The following is a 22,023-nucleotide window of genomic DNA, read 5'->3' on the forward strand; positions in this document are numbered from 1 at the left end:
TAGATTTAAAAATAAAATTTGCTAAATATTTTCAAATTAATTGTAACTCAACTTTAGAATAATATACAAAACATTAATTAAGCTTTATATGAATTTTTATCAACTTTATTTTTTTATAAAATCAAACATGTTTAAAGTTTATTAAAACATTTAGTTTGTGTAAATTAGCACTTGTTTTTATAATTTAGATTAGAATACTTTAAATATGTTTTATTAACCTTTAGTTGTTAAATGTTTTTGTTTTGGAAAACTGTAAATAAAAACAATTACACCTGTTTAATGTTTAATAGTTTTCAAAACAAAACTTATTTGTATTAAATTTTTAATTTGTAAAAGTTTACATCTATATATTGTACTTAAAAAATTTGAACATTTAAAAAAATATATGTATGTAAATTTTTAGAACAAAATTGTATCTAAAAAGACTAAAGTCAAACTTAAAAACAAGTTCAAAATAATTAAAGAATAAGTCTGTAAAAACTTTTTATATTTTTAAAGTTTTTATAAAAGTATTTTCAAAGTGTACTACAGGATATAAAAATACGTTTGAAACAACAAACACAAAGGCTTCATTTAAGCTTAAAACTGAGTTCAAAATGATTAAATTTGTGAAATATTTTTAATAATTTAATGAAATATTTTTTATTATGTGTTAAAAATTCACGTGATTTCGTCTCAGGAAATAAGTACACGTGCTATGAATATGTTGAAAATATTTTATTAATTATTATAAATTATTGTAAACTGTATTTGTATTTAATTAATGAATATGTAGAAAAATATTTTATTAATTATTATAAATTATTGTAAACTGTATTTGTATTTAATTAATGAATATGTAGAAAAATATTTTATTAAATATTAGAAAATATTGCAAATTGTATTTGTATTTAACTAATGAATATGTAGGAAAATATTTTATTAAATATTAGAAATTGTATTTAGTTATGAATATGTTGAAAATATTTTATTAATTATTAGAAATTATATTTAGTTATGAATATGTTGAAAATATTTCATTAAATATTAGAAATTGTACTAAGTTATGAATATGTTGAGAAATAATTTTTTAAATATTATAAATTGTATTTAGTTGTAATTATGTTGGAAAATATTTTACTAAATATTGTAAAATGTACTTTAGTTAATGAATATGTTGAAAAATATTTTAATGAATATTAAAAAATGTTGTATTTGTATTTAGTTATGAATATGTTGAAAGATATTTTATTAATTATTATTAAACATTGTGAAATATCAAAAGTATTGTAAATTGTATTTGTACTTAGCTATTATTGAAAAATGTTTTATTAAACATCAAAAATATCGTAAAATGTACTTTATTTAGTTGAGATAATGTTGGTTGTAATTGTAAGTTATCAAGAGTATTAAAAAATGTACTTGTATTTAGTTATGACTATACTAAAAAACATTATTAAATATTTCAAAAACATTGTAATTAAGAGTACTTGCTAATATAATCTGACATAAGCAACTGAAGTGAATATTCTAATATTGGAAATGTCAGATTATAGTAGTAAATACTCTTAATAATTTACAATATTTGTAAACACTCTTAATAATTTAAAAATATTTGTAAATACTCTTACTCATCATAAAACTATTTCATGGGGATTAGTAGAAGCTATTTTAAATTTGTAAACAATTACCAAGTTCTAGTTTACACAATCAATTAAATTGTTATAAAATTAAACGAAAATAAGTGAGCTGTTTATAAAACAACTTCAATCTAAATGACAGAATTAAGTTTACTTTCGCTTTAAATACGTCATAAAGATCAGAAAATGTCAATTACTTTACAAATTTTTAAAACAAAACTTTAAAAAATTTTAAGAAACAAATAGGTAACAAAAACTAATCTAAGTATTTTGAGTTAACTCAAATTCTCAGTTTCTAAAACCCTATTTAATTTAAAAATAAAGAAACAAAAGTAAAATTTAATTTTCAAGAAAGTTTAGTTTAAAAATCTCCAAGTATTGTCAGTAAGGCTGAACTTTTATTTTTAAAATCTTATTTAATTAAAGAAATAGAATAAACAAGTAAAAAATTATAATATTTTGTGAACAAGACTGAAAATATAGTTATACAAATTTTATGTTAAATGTTAAACAGAGACGCCCAGAGCAGCTACCAATTAAAATAAGTTTGGTTATTTTTGTAATAAATAAATAAAAAATTGAATTTATTTTTGTAACAAAATAGATAAAAAATTAAGTTTAAATAAAGCAAACAGCTATATATAACATTTATATCAATATTCAATTGATAAAATTATTTTATCTTTAATATTTTACAGCATAATTGATTTATCTATGCCGCATTAATGATTTATTTGCAAAATTTAATAAATATAATGCATTTAAAAATAACTGTGGTTTTTTTGCAAAAAACTTGTGAATTTTTATCAGAAAGAACTTATGTTTAAGTTGAATTATTTAATTTAATTGAATTTTTAATTTATTTTTTTGGAGCAGCAACTTAGTTGCAATAGAGTAAAAAGTACTACACTTTAATAGATTTTATTTTATTTTTAATTTAATAATTTTGTTTACTTTTCCTATAGAAACGTGTTAAAAACAACTTGTAAAAATCGAGCTGAAATGCTTGTTTCCGTTTTAACACACACACGTCTATTTAAACATTGTGCAGAAATTTCAAAACAAGTTTTGTTGTATTAATACTAATTTTGTTACATAAAATATTATTTTAAAAAGTTTAGAACATTTATACCCTATAAATAAAAACTAATCAAAACGATTCTTAGAAAACATAGTTTTTATTTTCGTTAAAAAAACAAAAATATTTTTGTTGTTATGGGTGAACATATAAATAATTGCTTTGTTTCAGTGTATTTTAAAAAACTTTATGTAAGAATTCGGTAAAATATATTTACAGAAAAAACAGTTTAAAAATAAATAATTACTCAATTAAAATGTACAAGACTTTTTACAAGTGTTTAAAAAGTTGTTACATATTTGAAGCATGTTTCAATCAACCAAACAATAAATCATTTTGATTTCCAGACACGAAGTAATGATCAATTAAATACACAAATTCCAATTCATTATACTTTATACATTAGTTATCATTTTACATGAAAATAAACGCATTTTTCACAACAATCAATCAAACAGTTTTTGAAGTAACTTTCTTCAAACGCATGAAGGTTTTTCGAAAGTATTTTTCCAACCAAATACTAACCAGTATAATTAACCACTATTTAAATGATGGGGTTTACAAATGCGTACTTTTAATTGAGAAAGTGATTTCCTCAGGATACGTTCGAGTAAACAGAAGAAACCGAGTTTTTCGAATATACTGCCTTGAATAATTAAATCAAGAGATAGTTTCTGCATCACTTTCAATTAAACTTATTATAAAACGATATTTTTCGGTAAAATATGACTAAGAGAGTTATCCTATAATAATCTCAAAATAATAAGGTAGGAGTTTTACAAAAATAGTATTTTAATTTTTTTTTGTTCCATTAACCACCTTTTAGGTTGAATAAATTTTCATCAATACACTAGCTTCAATATTTAATCAAAATATAATCTTGTGAATAAGTTAATAATTTAATTAAAGTAAAAACAATTTATACTGACCTGTTTTCCATAAACAGAAGAAGTAGATATATCATTCCTGCAAACAAATTTTTATTTTAAATAAGTCAGATGTAAAAGTAGATGTAGCTCTTAAAATTAAGTATACTTATATAGATCTATATCTTTCTTGTTAAAGAACTTTTATTGATTAAAAAGATGTAAAACTAAGTATAGCTTATAAAAAAAAACTTAGTGACTAAGATATATCTTGTAACTAAAGTCAATCAAATATTTGTATTTCAAATAACTAAAAATGTTTGTTATTTGACTTACGTTTTATAAGTTTAAATGTTTTAAATATATTTAAAACATATAAAAATCCTTGATTAAATGTAACTATGAAGTTTATATATTACTAATTGCACTTTAAGCTATCCTTTTCAAGTATGGTTGCCTTACATTGGTCAATCTACTGCGAAAAATGTTAAATATTTCATATAATCTTTTCGGAATTTTCAAAGACTTTTCACCTAATATACTTTTAGAACTTTTAAACTGCAGACGACTGTTTTTTTGTCTGTATATTCAATTAAATACTGGTACATCACAATTAATCAAATCAAACACTTTCTCAGATTTGAAAACTGGGTTGTCTGCCCACAAACGGTATATAGAATATTTAATACTTAAACAATATAAAACGCCCTTGAGTAGCCTGGTAATGACAGTCTAAGCAGATTAATTAGTTTTGTTTCCTTTCCAAAATTTTGAGACAAACATTTATGCTTGGGAGGTAAGGCTTTTTCAGTAGAAATTGTTTTGTTTTACACTTATATTTAATACCGAAACGAAATGTATTTATACCATTTATATGTGCCCTTAGTATACATTAATAAAATACACCGGAGTAGCTTGGTGATGACAGTCTAAGCAGATTAATTTGTTTTGTTTACTTTTCAAAAATCTGAGACAATTTATACTTGGGAGGTATGGCTTTTACAGAAGTAACGTTTTATTTTACAAACATAATTAAAACGAAATGAATTTATACCATTTGTATGTAGCCTAAGTGCACATTAATGCTGACATACTTCAAGTGTGCAGACATTAAAAAGAATTTTGAAAATATTTGGAAGATTTGTCTACACATTTTAACTAAAATCAGTAAACTATAATTATTGAAAAAATTCCTTAGACGCTTTAAAACTAGGTTGTCTATTCCGGAAAAATATTTGAAATATTTTTATCACATTCCAGCCAAATTGTCTACTAATAATGACAGATCTAAGCAGATTAATTAGTTTTGTTTCCTTTTCAATCATACGGGATACACATTTTTGTTTATGATGAGGTTGTTCATGATGTTTAAAAGTTGAATTCTCAAAAAATATTTAAACTATTTTTTTCAAACAAACATTAAAAACACATCCAAGTATCCAGACGTCCGGAAAATGACATGTCTAAAAAAACTAACAAACCTGAAAAAAATCAGGATGTATTTTAAACATTTAAGTAAATCTTTTGATAAATTCATGCAAAACACCCACGTAAATTTGTACTAATTTTTGTTTCACAATATGAGAAGGTAAACTTTAAAAAAACTTAAATAGTTTTTACATTGCTTTTTAATTCATATTAATAACTGTTGGTATGTTTAGAAACTTATTGCGAAAAAAAATACACAACATATTTAGTCTGCATACTTTAACGCACAAACAGAACTAATAAATCTGATTGTTTTGTCGTTTATAATATGCTTTTGAATTTTTATTTGTATTAAGTTCTTAAATCTATGAAAAAATCTTAAATATATTTGAGGACAGACTTTGTTATCAATCAATTTCAGAAATCAACGGTTTGATTTATTGATTCCTGATTTCAATTAAAAAACACAGACAAAATTGCAGCTACTGTATAACTGAAAATGATAAATAACATCATTCATCTTTTCAATATTGTTATTATATATATATTGTTTTTAAAACTTAAATTTAAAATAAAGACATTAATCTGATCAAGACTGTCATTTTAAATAAAGTTTTGTCGTTTTAGACGTAAAAAGGAAATATTTTATACAATTATGCGGGTAAAAAACCCAAAAGTTATCAGTTGATGACGTTCACAAACTTGTTTATTTCGTAAATCGGTTAAATTGGTTTTTACTCAATGCATTGGTAAAATTATAGCTGTAAAAAGTCTTAAAAAAGTTTTAATTTATAACAAGTTATAAAAAATTAACAACTTTTTCTGATGATTATACTAATTATAATTATTAAATTGAAATCCGATTATTTTCATTGTATAATTCTACTTAAGTATATAAATTTCAACTAACATTTGATTGTTGTTCATGATATTATTGTTTTCAGTAATTATCTGATACTGCAAATATATTTGCTGTTGTTCCAATCTTCTCGCGTAGTTGGTGTCCATGTTGTTTTCTTCAACTTCGTCCGACTGTTTTTTCTGTTTTCCCTGTATAAAATAAATTAAATTAATAATTGAAACTAAAAATATAAAAATAAATAAATTGTGTTAAAATAAATGATTGTTTCTTCTGTTTTCCCTGTTAAAAATAAATTATGTGAAAATAAATAATCTAGTTTTTTTTGTTTACCCTGTTAAAAATAAATTATGTTAAAATAAATAATCTAGTTTCTTCTGTTTTGCCTGTTAAAAAATAATAATCTGCATTGCATCTATTCATTTCAATTCAATGCTTCTATTTTGTTTTTCTAGTTTAAGTGTGAAATTTTGCAGTTTTTATTTATTTGTACACTGTTTAAATGTAATTGGTTTTTATAATTAACAAAAGGTTTAAACTTTTCTAAAAAACTAACCTAAAGACATTATTAATTGGAATTTTGATGTCTAAGGTAGAAAAGTTGCATTTATTTAAAGTATACAAGAAATAATCCATCTTTACTGTTTTAAGGTTTACGCACGGAAAATCAACTTCTTTTGGAAATTAATAGTGTTGATTGTACTATTTATTAAACAGTTTATAAAAATTATACTTAAACATCCAATGTTTTCGTTACTGATAAAAACAATTAAAAAATTACGTACGGAAAAAAAAATATTTTTATTATTTTTGATAGTACCAGTTATTTAACAGTTTATAAAAAAATTAAACTTTTTAAATGCAACCGTTGTTTTTCAGTTATTCGTAAAAATAATTATAATTAATTATAAATAAATTAACAATAAATTAATTAAATAATAAAACAATTTAAAATAATAATACTTGCATGTCTACAATTTACAAAATTGACTTATTTAACCATTTCATTTAAAATAAATTAAATTACAAGTACTGACCTGTGTGGGGGGTATGTACTGATGGTACTTGAAAGTTTTTATTTTCGTCTTCTCCTTCTTCTTGCGCGAACCTGAAGACCGTGATGACGTCATAAAGCTGTTCTTGGACCCCTGTGTGACGTAAGAATAACATCAACATAAACTCAGGTACGAATTAGGAAACTTTTTCTAATACATCAGTTGTATAATAACTGAGTTCAGTAAAAAAGAAAAAAGTTTCTTGCGGTCAAGTAAGTATGCTGAACACAACATCTATCAAGGTGGATCAATTAATTAATTATTTCATATGTGGTTATTTTAAACACTTCATACATAATTATTTATAGACTATCTACCACATTAATGATGTATCACAAAATGTAAAATATTTATAAATACTTTCAAAGCTTTTAATCAGTCTATTCAATGTCTAACTTTTTGTATAATATATTCAAGAATTTTCTGAGTTTCCAAACAGACACAACTTTATTTTAATTAATCATTAATCTTCACGTTTTTTATATAATATGAACGCAAAAATAAATTCAGTGATAAACTGTACCATCTGTATCTTTTTTATCTAAAAATTTTGACATTAAAGTCACATTTTTTTATACCAACGTACAGGCTACTTTCTAATTACGTCCAACCCAAACATATTTTTAATTAAAAAACAAAGATCACGTATATTTCACATTTAGACACCTACACATTTTTTCTTGTGTGGGACACAATATTTTTATATTTTAAAAATAAAATTTACACGCAATGAGACGTTATACCAACGTACAGATTAAAAAAATTTTGACAAACTTTTAATAAAATAAACTACACACGTTTATTTCAAACGCTTTTGGACGTTTTCAAACATTTTGATGTAGGAAGTCGTATCTTGCTATTGTACCAATTTTAATTAAAATAAAAATTACATTTTTTTATGATATCTTACGTGATTTTGCGTGCAGACACAATATTTCCAACAACAAAAATAATGTCAATATTATTAAAATAATGTTAAAAAATCCACGTTAAACAGCGCAAGGTACAAGAAAACTATCACGGATGAAATATTGTCTCTACGTTATTTATTTTCCTACGTAAGACGAAATATTTCATGGGTTCACGAAGATGTTTGAACGTTGATGGACCAATAATGCGCTGACAAATAGTTACAAATTGGATTTCATGGAAACTTGTTGTTTTCGCTTGTAAATATTAATTGTTACAAGACCCATTTGTAACGAATTAGGTATTTTTTGTTGAAACAATGACCGTGTTTTTGTAAATATCAAAATATTACTTTCATAACCCCGTGTAATTGGTTTTGTTTGGAATTTTTATGTTTCAATTTCTTAGAATTACAGAAGTTGTTATAATCAATTGCATAAAAAGTTTGTTATTTAACTTCTTATGTTTCAAACTTTTAGAAATGTAACAATTTAGCGTGAGAAGTGAGTTTTGATTGGAAATTTTTAATAAATTTTACAAGTTGATAATGTCTATGTATGAGGTAAAAATTAATTTATAATTACATTTAAGCTTTTTAATTACCTCTGTAACAAAAATATCTGAAATATTGTTTCCAAGAACTTGATTTTGTTTCATCATTAAAATAATATTTACTAAAATAACATGGTCTTTAACACAAAAAACGTTAAAGGAATATTGTGGATGAAAATTTCTAATTTTTACACTAGTAGTACATCTAACCTTTAGTTAAATATTGCCACTTCGAAAAGTAATAAACCCTATTTGAATAATATTATAAAATTTAAGATAGCTGATTTGAAAACCTTAAACTCCTTATAAATATTATCATAAACCAATGTTAGGGAACCTACTTAGATGCGATCTTACTTTTAATACGTTTACTTTCCAAAATCTAAAACACTGCCAAAAATAACAGACTACTCATAAAACTTACTTAAAATATAAGTTTAATACTACAAAATATGTATAAAATATTCCAAACTTTGGAAGACTGTCTGCTGAGGTAGGGATGCGAACCCTGGTTGAAGAGGGAACTTGAGGACGAAGATTTGCCGTTGTTGAGGTTGAACAAGGATGAGGATGAAGAAGATTTGAACAAGTTTGTTGATGAGGAGCTCTTCTTCGGTTTGATGGATTTTGTTGTGTGCTGAGAAAATGTACAGATACAGATTAAAATTAATAATTATATAGAAATTAAACTAAAATACGAATAAAAAATACATTATGTCTTGCATTAGTTTGTTGGAATACGCTTTGCAATCTTTTGTGCGTTGAAAACATATAGTCAATATGATTGTAATAATTTCAGATATTGTATAAACTTGTCAACACTATTATCAAATTATAGCTTTTCAAGTTTGTAATCTTTTTATCATTTAAACTTGTTATTAGAATAGAGTTTCAAATATTACAATAAATAGATTCGATTCTATCATCTATTCCAACATTAAAGATATAAAATTTTAGTTGTTATGCTTTAATTTCATTTTCAATAATATACCAGTTGGAGATATGGTAAAAGTTAAACAAATTTTATAAACACTTCTGTTAAGACTTAAATATTAAAAGTAAAAACAGAGTTTAGAACTGTCTTTTCAAGTTAAAAAAATTAAATATGTTCAAAGAATTTTTTATACAAAATAAATGAAGCATACATTTAAAGCCAATATTATTTCCTAAGCTGTATTATAAAAAAAATTGGAACTTTTATGAAATACAGACCTAGTCTGTATATTGTAACTATTTTTAATAAAAAGTATTATTGAAGAAGTTTTTTTTTCAAATACTACACTTTCAAAATACCGAAATTAAAAGAATTTATTTGGTATCGTACACAACTAAAATTTATAAGATTAAATACTTAAAGTACTAAATATTTTTAACTTAAACTGTTAAATGATTTTATTTTGAAACTATTGTTTGACATAAAACGTTAAACATACACTAGTTTTTCACATTAAAATATTAAAAACTTATATTTTACAAAGCTTTGAAAAGCCGACTTATTACTGAAGTTCTTGTTTAAAGCATTTTTTCGTGAAAAACTAAAAGGAAGTATATTTTTTGTTTGAAAGTTATTTTAATAAATTTAATCAATAGAATGCTAGCAACAAAAAAGCCAAGAGTAAAGTTTCCACTTCGGTAAAACATCATATCATGAACAATTTTAATAATTACGTGTTTTTTAAGATGTTTTCAATGTTATATTTAATTGACTGTAATTGATATTTTTTGAAAGTCTTTTTAAATAAGCACTTGGGTTCTATCAATACTTAACTTTTATGTTCTTAGAATTTTAAGTACCATTATTTTACACATAAAAATTGTATTAAACATGTTATTATTTATAGTAAAAACTTTACTACTTGTGTAAAGTTAATATGAATACATTTTTTAATAAAAAACACACAAATAAGTTTTAAGTTTTTTTTTTTCAATCAAAAACTTGTCAGAAAATTTTTATAAAAAAATGTTTTCTATCCACAACCTGCAATTTATTTTCAGTCAAAAAAATTTCTAATTTTTTCTGCAAATGTTCTTTTTTTTTGCAGAATTTTGTATAAAGTCGTAATTCAACACATACGTCAGTTGAAGCAGACAATAAATAAACAAACTTGAATTATTCACACTTTTATGTGTTTTACGCACAATACATTTCTGACAACCTTATAACGCTAATTTGTTGCAATTTTCACCAAATATACAGCTTGCAAATACTTTTTTGAACTTTTTGTTTTCACACTTACTTTTCTTTGTAGTAGTATTCCAAATAAATTTAATTTAATATATTTCAAATGTGGTGAATGAAAATTATTTATTTAGACATGGGAAAAGTACGTATGATTTTAATTATTTATATTTTTTTATAAATTTTTCTTATGGTGAGTTTTATAATCTAAGAATTCTTGACAATAATATAGCATTTATTTGCAAAAATTAAAAATATATATAACATTTATTTATATTACAAAAAAAGATAATGTTTCAATTAGAAGGACCTTGATTTTTGTTTACGTTATGACCTGATGTGACATAAATATAAAAGTAATTTGCAGCAATTATAAAATTATACTGTGTAATTACACAAAATACAGATGTTTTAATTGTTATTGGAGAAATTAAATAACAATTTAGAGTCTTTTTAACTTTATAATGGCTGACCAAAATAAAATCGAACATCTTAATGGGTAATTTACAAAATTTTTTTTTGTTGTTTATGTTGTACACAACTTGTAAACAAAAGTTTGACATATAACAAAATAAAATTTTATGTAACTGTTATTTTAATAATTTATATACAACGTTTATAGGAATCTAAGTGAAATGGATTATCTATAATAAATAGTTTTAATAAAACAGTACATGAATTTTGATTGAAGAATATTTTTTTACATAGACTTTAGTATTATTTGTAAAAACTAATTTACGTTGTAAGTCTATAATATCAAAACTATAAAATTTATTTTACAGAGAATAACCTTAACATTTTCTATAATTTATTTCATTTGTCGATGTATTAAGTATTTAAATTCTGGGTAGTAATTACTAATACTACAAGGTCACTAGAGTTTAGTAAAATTAATTTCATTACAACAGAACATAGTGTAGTGTTAAATATTTGTGGTTTCAAAGATATCTGTAATTTATCAATATAATTGTATATTGCAATAAAGCAGTTGAATAATTTAAATACTTTTACATATAAAATGAATTAGTTCGTAGTTTAAAATTGATATTTAAATACGTGATTCATTTTAAATTTAACTAGACAGATTAAATTTAAATTGGTTTATTGTGTAATAATTATGTTTTATTGTTAAATTTGTATTTCGGTTTTACATTTGTATACAGTCTGCAACGGAAAAACTGTAAACTAAAACTGCTATAAATTTTAAATTTTTAAATAGATTAAAGTTGCATTTATAATATTTAATCGTAAAAACTGTAGTACTTATGAAACTATACTATCAAATATTAATTTTTATCAAAATTACTTTAGGTTATTGACAACTTAAAAAGTAGCAAAGTAATTTAAAGTTATATCAGCCCTTAAGATAATCAATCTTGAAGCTTATTTTTAAGTTGAAACAATATTTTTAACTTTGTAATTTACTTGTAGATATATTTCTAGTTATTTACTCAAAAAAAAATCACAGTATAAATAAATATGAAATACATACAGTTTTTATATAGCTATACAAGTATTCTGGTCTTTGATAAATTCTAAATTTATTTTTAACTCTATTTAAGTTTGTAAAAATGTTTTGCAATGAAATGTGAATTATTCTAAAAACCATTTGACTTGAAAACCTTAATACTTTTACGCCAAACAATGTGACGAGTCATTTTATTTTTTAAATAAATAATTCAGCTAACAATTTACCACTTGCAATAATTTAAATTGTTCTTTTATGAATAATTCTGTGAATTTTATATTTATAAGGCATCTTGCTCAATTTTCATACTTTCAAAACTTGACAATTTTAAACTTAAAAAAAAAACACATTTAACTGTTTTGAACGTGACCGAAAATTTTTGAACATGTTTTGTTATACTTACTGGCAAAAATAACAAAAGTTGTTGTAAATGTAGAATTATTGGTAACTTTATCCACCTCAACTTTTATGGAAAATTTCGGAGACTTGAAGTGTATCAGATTACAATGCATCAACTATTTAGTTCGGACCACACCAAAGTAATATGTATGAATAATTTTATTGCAAATGTAAAAATGCCCACAAATAAGTACTTTAAAGGTCAGTATATAAAATTTGAACATATTAAATTAAAATTATGTAAATCTTATAATATTTGTGTTTAAATTATATTAATTTTTGTGTATTTTGTTATGAAACTGAAGGAATGTATAACCATAATTTTTAAATTTAGAAAAAATACGTTTGGTTTTTATATAAGCTACATTTATTTACTCATTAAATTTAATGTTGGTTGGACAAATCGACAACTTAAAAGAATAGTTTTAACTGAAAAACTTTTGATCTAATGTTCAGTATGTAATTTAGGTTAAAACTTTTTTAACACTTCAAATAAAAACTTTCAGAAAAAAAAAAACGTTTTTAAAATAACATACTTAAATTTTATGTCTAGTATTGTTTTATGTACTTAATTATTTTTTACAAGTTGCTTATTTTGAATGAGTTTGGTTCTCAAATTCAACTTCTTATTTAGAAGACCAACACATCAATCAAGTTAACACAATTGTTTACTTTTTTATTTTTATCATTTAACCGAACTTACTTTATTCAGAACTTGTCGCTTAAATAATTTATTATTCTTTTCAATTTAAGAACTATAAAAAATTAAACTAGTTTAGTTTATTTTAAATCTAGTCAAAATAAATCTACTCAAAAACTAACAGCAGTTTGTATTTGAAACAATTTTTTTAAATTTTAACTAGAACTTGTCAGATAAATATTTAATTACTCTTTTTAAATTACTAACTACTAAACTAAACAAATTATTATTTTTTTATTGAAACCTTGATATTATATTTAAACTAACAGCAGTTTGTATTTGGAACAAGTTCTGGTTGTCGCCGATGCTCATCTGGTGATTGGACGAACCATTTAATTGACCATTACTCAGCTGGTTGTCAAGCACGTGGTTGGCAACGAACACGCGTTGGTGGGGCTGGATGGACTGGGGTGGCGACGGGTCGCCGGGGGAGAAGTTGATGGGGTCCTGGTGGGGAGGGGAAAACGAGAGGGGATCCCCCGAAGGCGGGGAGAACTGGGAAAGTTCCTGCGAGGTGGGAGGGGAGAATTGGTCCTGCGGAAGTTGGGGTGAGAAGGACAATTGTTCCGGTGAAAACGCGTCGGACGAGTCATCGTCGAAGGAATCTTCATCGATCTTCTTGTACTGAAGTTGACCGTCTGTTTTGATAATAATAAATTATAAAAATAAATAAATTAATTATATAGATTTATGATACAATACTGCTTGACGTTAAATTAATTTACAATACTTAATTTAATACTGTTTTGATAATAATAATAAAAAATAATTACGCAGATTTATTATATAATACTGCTTGACGTTAAGTTGAGTAAAATGTCCTAGAAAGTACAATACTTATTTTTGGATGTTATATTTTATAATTAAAGTTGTTTAAATCAAATAAGTACATTTATGCTGAAGCTGACTGCTTCTTTTGATAATTGATGGAATTTGTTAAAATTTGTGTTGTATAATTTTTAAAAGTATTTAATATAATTATACTTTTACCATGCAAGTTAGTTTCTTGACAAAAAGTTAGTATTTTCTTTTCTAGTAAAGTAGACTAGGTGATTTAATTGTTATTATTAAGGTTATTAATAAAATTTTATATGGAACACTGAATGAGCTAAAATTGCTAATAAATTACATGTTACATAATAAATTTTAAACATGTACCACATTAAACATGTATTTAAATATTTTATCATTTAAGATACAAATCAAATTGTACTTAAAATAAATGAAGATAAAAACAACATGGTTTTTCCTTGTAAATGGTTAGATTTGGGAAGATAAAAACTAATTAGTGAAATACTTTAATGTAACTGCTTTTTTAAAGTTACTTTAAAACTTTAAACTTTCTCAACTTTGTAATAAATTAGCAAGTTGTAGTTATGTAAAAACGTTAAAAAGATACAAAATTAAGGTTAAATATAAGTTATAACTAAAGAGTAATGAAATAACCTTAATTAATTTGTTTTCACCTTTTTTTTTGTAATTTTTCATTCAAGTTAGAATCACTACTAATAAGAACAAACTATCAAAGTACAATTTATTTCATTGTATGATTTATAATTAGGAAAGAAAATTTGTTACATAGAGACTGAAGCACTCTTGAAAAACTTTTTATTGTCTAATGAGTGCAAAGCTAATTAGTAGTGTTTTGTAATGATACTACCACAAATTATTGTTTAACAATATATACTTTTTGAAATATAATGTAAGATTTTACTAATCTTTAATAGTACAAAGTCTAAAGTTTATTTTATATTGTATAATACTTTATGTTATATCGTTTATTTAATACACAACTTTAATGTTTACGTGTACTTATAACAAAAAAACTTTTCAAATTAAATTGTTGTTATCTATGTGCTTTATCAATAAGTTTTTCTAAAACTAACCTTTAAAATGCTTAAAATAATTTAAATCAAATTGAAATATCAGATTTTATTGATTATTTGAGCTTAAATCAGAAAACTTAGGCACACATTCTAATTTTCAAAGCAATTTATATTAGATAACATAGAGGTTTGGCAATAAAGTAAGGAGAGAACACTTATACTTATCATGAGCAAGAATAGTAAAATATAAAAGGAAATATAAAAGTATACTTATTATACAATGGGTATAGTATAACGGATATAGTAAGATTTTTAGTTATAAAAAAATGTTGTACTTTAAACTGATATAAAAATCTCAATTGTTTGTTCCACACATTTTTTTAAAGGTTAGTTTAACCTAACTTATTTTTCTCAAGTTTCAACGCAACTTGGAACTTCTTAAGGTGGTACTAAAAAAATTAACATACCCCCTAAAGTTAAACTACAAAACATTATCAATCTTTATATGTATTGAAAGTATTGAGTTTTGTGTACTTTTATCAAAAACAGAAGATATCACGAAAATACTAGAATTCATACAGTTTTATAAGCTTAAGCAAATCAAATTAAAAAAAATATTCAACAATATGATTTCATAACTTAAACAACAGCACAGTTCATATTTTTAAGTTGTTAAAATTCACATATATAAAGGAATACAATCAATTACAAGAAACGAGGTGAAAACAAAATATTGTGTATCTAAGGTGTGTAGTTTTATATTAATGTTAGCAAACATAATACTATACTAAAGTAAATATCAGGACTTATTGTACATAGTATTTTACACTATTCGAACCTGATTTTATATTTTAATTTATTACAGCATTTTTTATTAATTCCGTAGTACATTTAAAACACAAAGTTGTTCAAGCAAACATACTTTCAAGCAAAAAATAATTAAAAAAACTTTACAATGCTAATATTAAATATCTGATACAACTTTTCACATATTTTCAAACAATAGTTTTTTAATCAATCAATGTTCTAAAAAGATCGTGTTAGAATTTAGAACTAAAGAGTTTTTTAAATGTAGTAAATCTATTAAAGTTGTAAACTATTACATTGGTCAGACACCTTACTCAATCAAAACAACAGAAAATTTACAAGTTTAAAATCAATAAATTTTCATTTAATTTTTCATGACTTGAATGACGCGATAGATTGTTTATACACAACATTGAAACATATTTTTTATTTATAAAAACACATGTAAGACTACTTGTCTTTAGACAAAATTCCACGTATGACGTAACAATATAAATAAAATTAATTACAGTGGTCCATGAAGTTTTAAATATTTCAGTGAGACTAATTAATCAAACTGTCAGTATTTAAGGTTACATGTTTTTTTTCTGGTAACTAAATTATCCATATTTTTAGAAAGGTTTACAAGCTTTATAATTATTTAAACTTTCTTTAAGATTAGTTTACATAAGATACTTTTATCTATGATTTTAAAGTAAAATTTAAAAAAAGATCACAAAAAAACTTATATTTTTAAAAATTATTTCAAACAGTAAATGCTATATGAAAATCTAATTAAAAATATCTGCAATTTAGCAAACAAAAAAGCTTACAAAAAAGACAAACTTAAATGTACAAATTTTTAATAAGATTTGAACAGATAAGCGTGTCTCAATCGATACAAATCAAATTTTGGCGGCACAAATTTATTGATTTTACGCAAGACAGCTGGTATGACAATAGTTTTGCTGCTAAAAATAAATTAACTATAATATATTCAAAAAATAAATTTCAACTGTTTCCTTGTGTGATACTTTTGTAAGTTAGAGTTTGTATGGTTTTAACATAGGGCTGTGCACTTTATATTTATGAAAAACTTATTAATAATACGTACTTAAATGAAAACTATTTAATATATATAACCATTATACTTAAATAAAAACATGTTTTTTAGATGATATTGTTGTAAGTTAATTAGTTGGTATTGCTTAGTTATGGGTATATAAGTATTTTATAACTTGATACTTTACAAGGCTAACGATTTACATATTTTTTAAGCTCTTTTTTCAGATAGAATAAATATAAAGTAGAAGACACATAAAAAGCTGTTTATTTTATAGTGCCATTAAATTTAAAGCAAATTTAATGAACCTTGGAAATTTTAAACGTCTGTTTACATTATCCTTGTTTAAATGCCAACGTAAAGAGTTTTTGTTTGAACTAAAACGTAGCTGCTTCTTTTACTATAAATAAATAATTTATCATAAATCAAAAGATCGTTTCGCAGATCAAACAAAATTTTGTTTGCTTTCTCAGAAGAATACAAATTCACAAGAAATATTCTACACCTATTTAAAGTTTAGAAAGGAATTTTGATAAAATTAAAATGCATGGCATTACTCAAGAGGGAAATGAACTAAACTATCACGAAAATTTCAACTTTAACATTTATTTAAGTTTTATTTTAAAGTAATTATGTTGGATGGAGATAAAAATAATTTTAGTTAAACATATTCATTCCAAACTATTAATTTTGCTAAAAAATATAGATGCATTTGTTGTCATTTTATACATCTTGATTGATTTCATTTTCCAAGTTTTGAACGGCTTTTTATTGAAACAAATTTATTAGCATAAGGTTATAAAGAAAAGTAATTGACTGTAATAATTATATGATTACATTTACAATTATTTTTTTAAAGTATAATAATTATAACAGTATCCAGCAATTAGATGAACCTTTTTGCCCTACAATAACTCATAAATCGTGAACTGATCATCATATTAAAAAGTTTAACTTACATTTCAAATGTAATACTGATATAATTGGCATTTGAACACTCTTGTTTTGTTGATGGATATAAATTGTTCTATGTCAGAAATTTATTAAAAAAATATTATATGTTAGTGAAAACTTTTAATTTGTCAAAATTGTAATTTACTTACCTCTTATATGGGGCAAAAGACATTACATATAAATAAATCTATACATACTTTAATATGTGGTGATAAAAACTTATTTATGTTTCAGTGTTTAGATGTTTTAAAGCTTTAAAATTTTGTTATTAATTTTAATATTTGATAACTCAAAAATGTCAGATTATCTCAAAATACTTACTTGTTGTTACTTGCTTATAATGTGTTCATTGTTTATTTATTTGGTTTTTATACAAAAAAACTTTTGTATTTCTAAATGTAAAATAGCCTGAAAAAAAAAAACATTTAATGCATCAATAATAAAGTTAAAATATTTTGATTAGATTATAAATATGTGAGTTTTTCAAGATTATTTGTATTTAAAATGATATGTTGCATGTATTAGACCAACAGAATATGGCAAATTTTAATACTTTGATCAAATTTATTTGGATATTTCTAAGAATTTTACCAGACAGTTAATTTTAAATGCAAACAAAATATAAACTTGAAATGAAGTAGAAGGAATATTACAAAAATAAAATATTCCTTTTTATTGTTTAAAGAAATTCTTTAGTTAAACTTGTCTCACTATTTTTATATCTATAATTAAAAATATTTTTTTGTTTCGCAGATTAAACCTCACTTCTTAGTATTTTTTACTTAATATTTAATATGAGTCTCAAGAAAGTTTTATTTATTTATTGTATACTAAACTGTTTTATTTACAAAATATTTCAATTAAGTTTAACCAACAAACCATAACTTATGAAAATAGTTAACAACATTTAAAATTTTTGTAATTAAAAAACACTTACTGCACAACAAATTGTGGTGCGTACACAAAAACTTTTTATCATAATTAAATTCACAAAAGCATTTAACTAAGTGAAAAGTCAATAAAATCAACTTTGTTTTAAACTGCACTAAAGTTCATCTTTAAATAGTTAATGAAGTGAAAAATTCATGAACTTTTAAAAATATAAATCATTATTAACAGACTTCTCAAACAATACACACAACAAAACCCATTGTGTTTTAATGTAAACAGAGTGTTTGTTTAACAAAAAAATTTTCATTAGTGCAAGTGAAAACTTTCAAAGTTTAATGTAAACAAGTTTTGCAATTGAAATTGATTTGTGGTAAGTTGTCTGTGAGAAAAATTTGTTTTTAAAAACTAACACGTGTTCTAGGTCGGTTGTTTAAACTCATTTAGCTACCGAGATGTTCTTAATTACAAGAAGTATATACTCTTCAAGTTGAACCTTTTATAATGATAAAACTTTTGAATTACCTGTAAACTTTTTGAAAAACTCATAAACTTCTACAACCTTTGGTTTATTTTCTATTTTTACTTAACAATCAATTTGGATATAAATATTTAAAAAAGTTTAAGTTGCCTGAAATAAACTACTAACAAAGAAGTACTCAATTTATAAGCCTAAACTTTACTTTTAGTTTTATTTAAGTTTAGTGTATGCAATTTCCTGGTTATAGAAAAATATATTTACATTTACTGCCATAGGAATAAACTTTAAGTTTTTATTTTTACAATTTTGTTTATTTTGATAACACTTAAGTATAAACTGTTTACTAAACAAGTTGCTGTTAATTAAAGCTAAAATTTTCTAGAAATTTTAGTTTTTGGAAAGTTTCAAACTAGCAGTTTTTCGCCAAACTATGCTTTTTTAGCAGTTATTAGAAGATAAATTCAACTTTCCCCCATACAAACTTATTGCAAATATTTTAAATGCAAGCATAATGCTTCATACATACATAGAGTGACGTATTTTGTCTAATACCAAATTATAACACCATACTGTAGCGTATGTCATTTTATATGCGTTTCAAATATTATTTAATATTTGATGCATTTTAAATACTATTTAAATTTTGCTGTATCTTAAATATTATTTAATTTTTTAATGAATTCAAAATGTTAGTTTATTATTTGATGCTTAATTTTTGGTACTCAATATGCTGGAAAAAAAAATCAATAAAATTGCTTGAAATTATTTTGTAAAATGTTGGCAATGTACATATGTTGCAAATTGTATTGATAAAAAAGTACAAATATTTTAACATATTTTATACCTTTTATACTAACATATTAAATTTTAGCTTTTAATTTTTTTTCCATAACTGAAACAATTAAGTAAAGTTTAAGATAAACTATCATAAGTATAAGATATCTAAGTATAAAACTATAAAAATGTTATAACAAAAAAAAAACGCATTGACTTATTAAACACAAATAATTTTGTTCTTGTAATACTTAAAATGATTGACTTGCAATAAATTGTGTGAAATTTTCTAGCACACAACTTTTTCATGACAGCTTTGAAATGTCAGAATTAAAATCACGCCGGCTAATTTAAAAACTAGAGAAACACTAGAAATAATTGCCAGGATAAAAATAGCATAATAGCTAGAATTTAAAAATTTTGTGCGCTGAGTAGTTATAACTCGAACTTAATCACGCGTAAAATACTTGTGAGTTTCAGATAACAAATATTTGAGAAATATTTTGAATTTCAAGCAGATGAACAATAAGATCAGTGAAAATATTCATTTCGAGTTTCGGCTGGCCGACTTGATTTATTTGACAAGAGTTTTTATTTCTAGAAATTTTAAGTTTTGAATAGTTGTATTAGTCTGAACTGTGTCTCATAATATGAAAGTTAAAATATTTTTTTTAAGAATAATTTAAATAACAATTATTATACTTGTATGATTATTTTTAAATAAATAAACTTTAATTTTATAACCCTTTGTTTAATTTTTAATTTTTTATATCTTAAAAGTAATTTTTTTTAACAAAATACTCAATGTATTACCAATAATCAAGAAAACAATAAAAAAAGTATTAGTATATGGATAAAAAATTAACTTAATTTAAGTATGAATGTAAAAAAAACTTAAAACTAATCAAAACTTAACTTTTAAACTTATTTTTAATCAACCAAAAATTTAACAAGTGCAGTTTTACATTAAACTTTTGTATATATTTATAAGAATCAAAGAGACTAGTACTTTACAGCAGCAGACAAGCAACTTTAAAGAACTAGCATTGTATAGCAAGTAGTATAGCGACGTTAGAAGTATTTCAATTAATCATTCAAACAGTGAGGAGAAAATAGTTCTCAAGTGTTTCACATTGCAGAGAAGTATCTCTATTCAAATACTCGCTATAAAGTATCTACCAATAAGATATGATGTGCTTTCTCTAATATAAACTTTGTGTATATTTAGTGAAAATTTCTCAAAATAACTCGATACTTTTGACTAGTAAGCGAAATAGTATGTTTATTTTATTTATACACAGTTTTAATAAAGATTTTTACTTAAATACCTGAGTTTGAAATATTTCTTAGTATAAACTTAGTACTATATAAAGCCCACTATAAAGTAAACTTTATATTTTTTTGTGCTATGTCTAATATAAGCACTTTATAATTGTATGATTAGTGAAACTTTCTCAAAAAAACCTAAATATTTTTAACTAGTAAGTACAATACTATGTTTGAATACTACATATATTTTTTAAACCGTGAATTTTTTTAATTACTTGATTTCAAATATGTCTTAGTACAAACTTTATTGGTGATAAGTGTTATCTTTATTGCGCTAAAACTATTTAAAACTATTTCATTAGCAGGATTTTTTCTTAAAATAACTCAATACCTTGACCAGTAACTCAACTATTTCAAGTTTTTAAAGGTGATCAATAATTTCTATTCTCGGTGATAATTTTGTCCTAGTTTTAAAACTTTGTCTTTTCTTAATATAACCTATTAAACTATGGCGAACTCTAAAACAATTTATTTGAAAAAATAAGAATATGAACTAGTTTAATTCTTTAAGATTAAATTAGGTATTGTACATCATTAATATAAACTAAATAGTTCAGTTTAATTGATTATTAATAAATTTAACAACATTTTATCTAAAAAAAAATTATGTTATTTAAAAGTAATTACTATCTGTTATTGTAAAGTTTGTTGAAGTAAATGATAACAAATAAAGTTAATACTATAAAATTTTATAGTTTGTTAAGAATCTTATAAATAAAAGTTTTAAATTCATTAAGTAAGCTTAGAGTTTAAGATGTAAATTTACTATTGGAACACTGTTCAAATAACTAATTAAATAATAAAACCATA

At 23.2% G+C, this 22,023-nt stretch overlaps 1 protein-coding gene across 2 annotated transcripts in view; it reads right to left on the reverse strand.

Annotated features, from left to right (window-relative positions):
• Positions 1-22,023, reverse strand: part of LOC145840411 (uncharacterized) — a 45,947-nt gene that overhangs the window by 14,959 nt on the left and 8,965 nt on the right. For both annotated transcript variants that reach the window (XM_082947666.1, XM_082947665.1), the window contains 5 exons: positions 13,380-13,750; positions 8,839-9,003; positions 6,888-6,998; positions 5,902-6,041; positions 3,627-3,663 (listed from right to left, as the gene is read on the reverse strand). In XM_082947666.1, coding sequence (XP_082803792.1) covers positions 3,627-3,663; positions 5,902-6,041; positions 6,888-6,998; positions 8,839-9,003; positions 13,380-13,750 — 824 coding nt within the window. The remainder of the gene's footprint in view (positions 1-3,626; positions 3,664-5,901; positions 6,042-6,887; positions 6,999-8,838; positions 9,004-13,379; positions 13,751-22,023) is intronic.

The sequence above is a fragment of the Thalia democratica genome, chromosome 7 (assembly GCF_965202585.1).
Source record: "Thalia democratica chromosome 7, ktThaDemo2.hap1.1, whole genome shotgun sequence".
Classification (NCBI taxonomy): Eukaryota; Metazoa; Chordata; class Thaliacea; order Salpida; family Salpidae; genus Thalia; species Thalia democratica.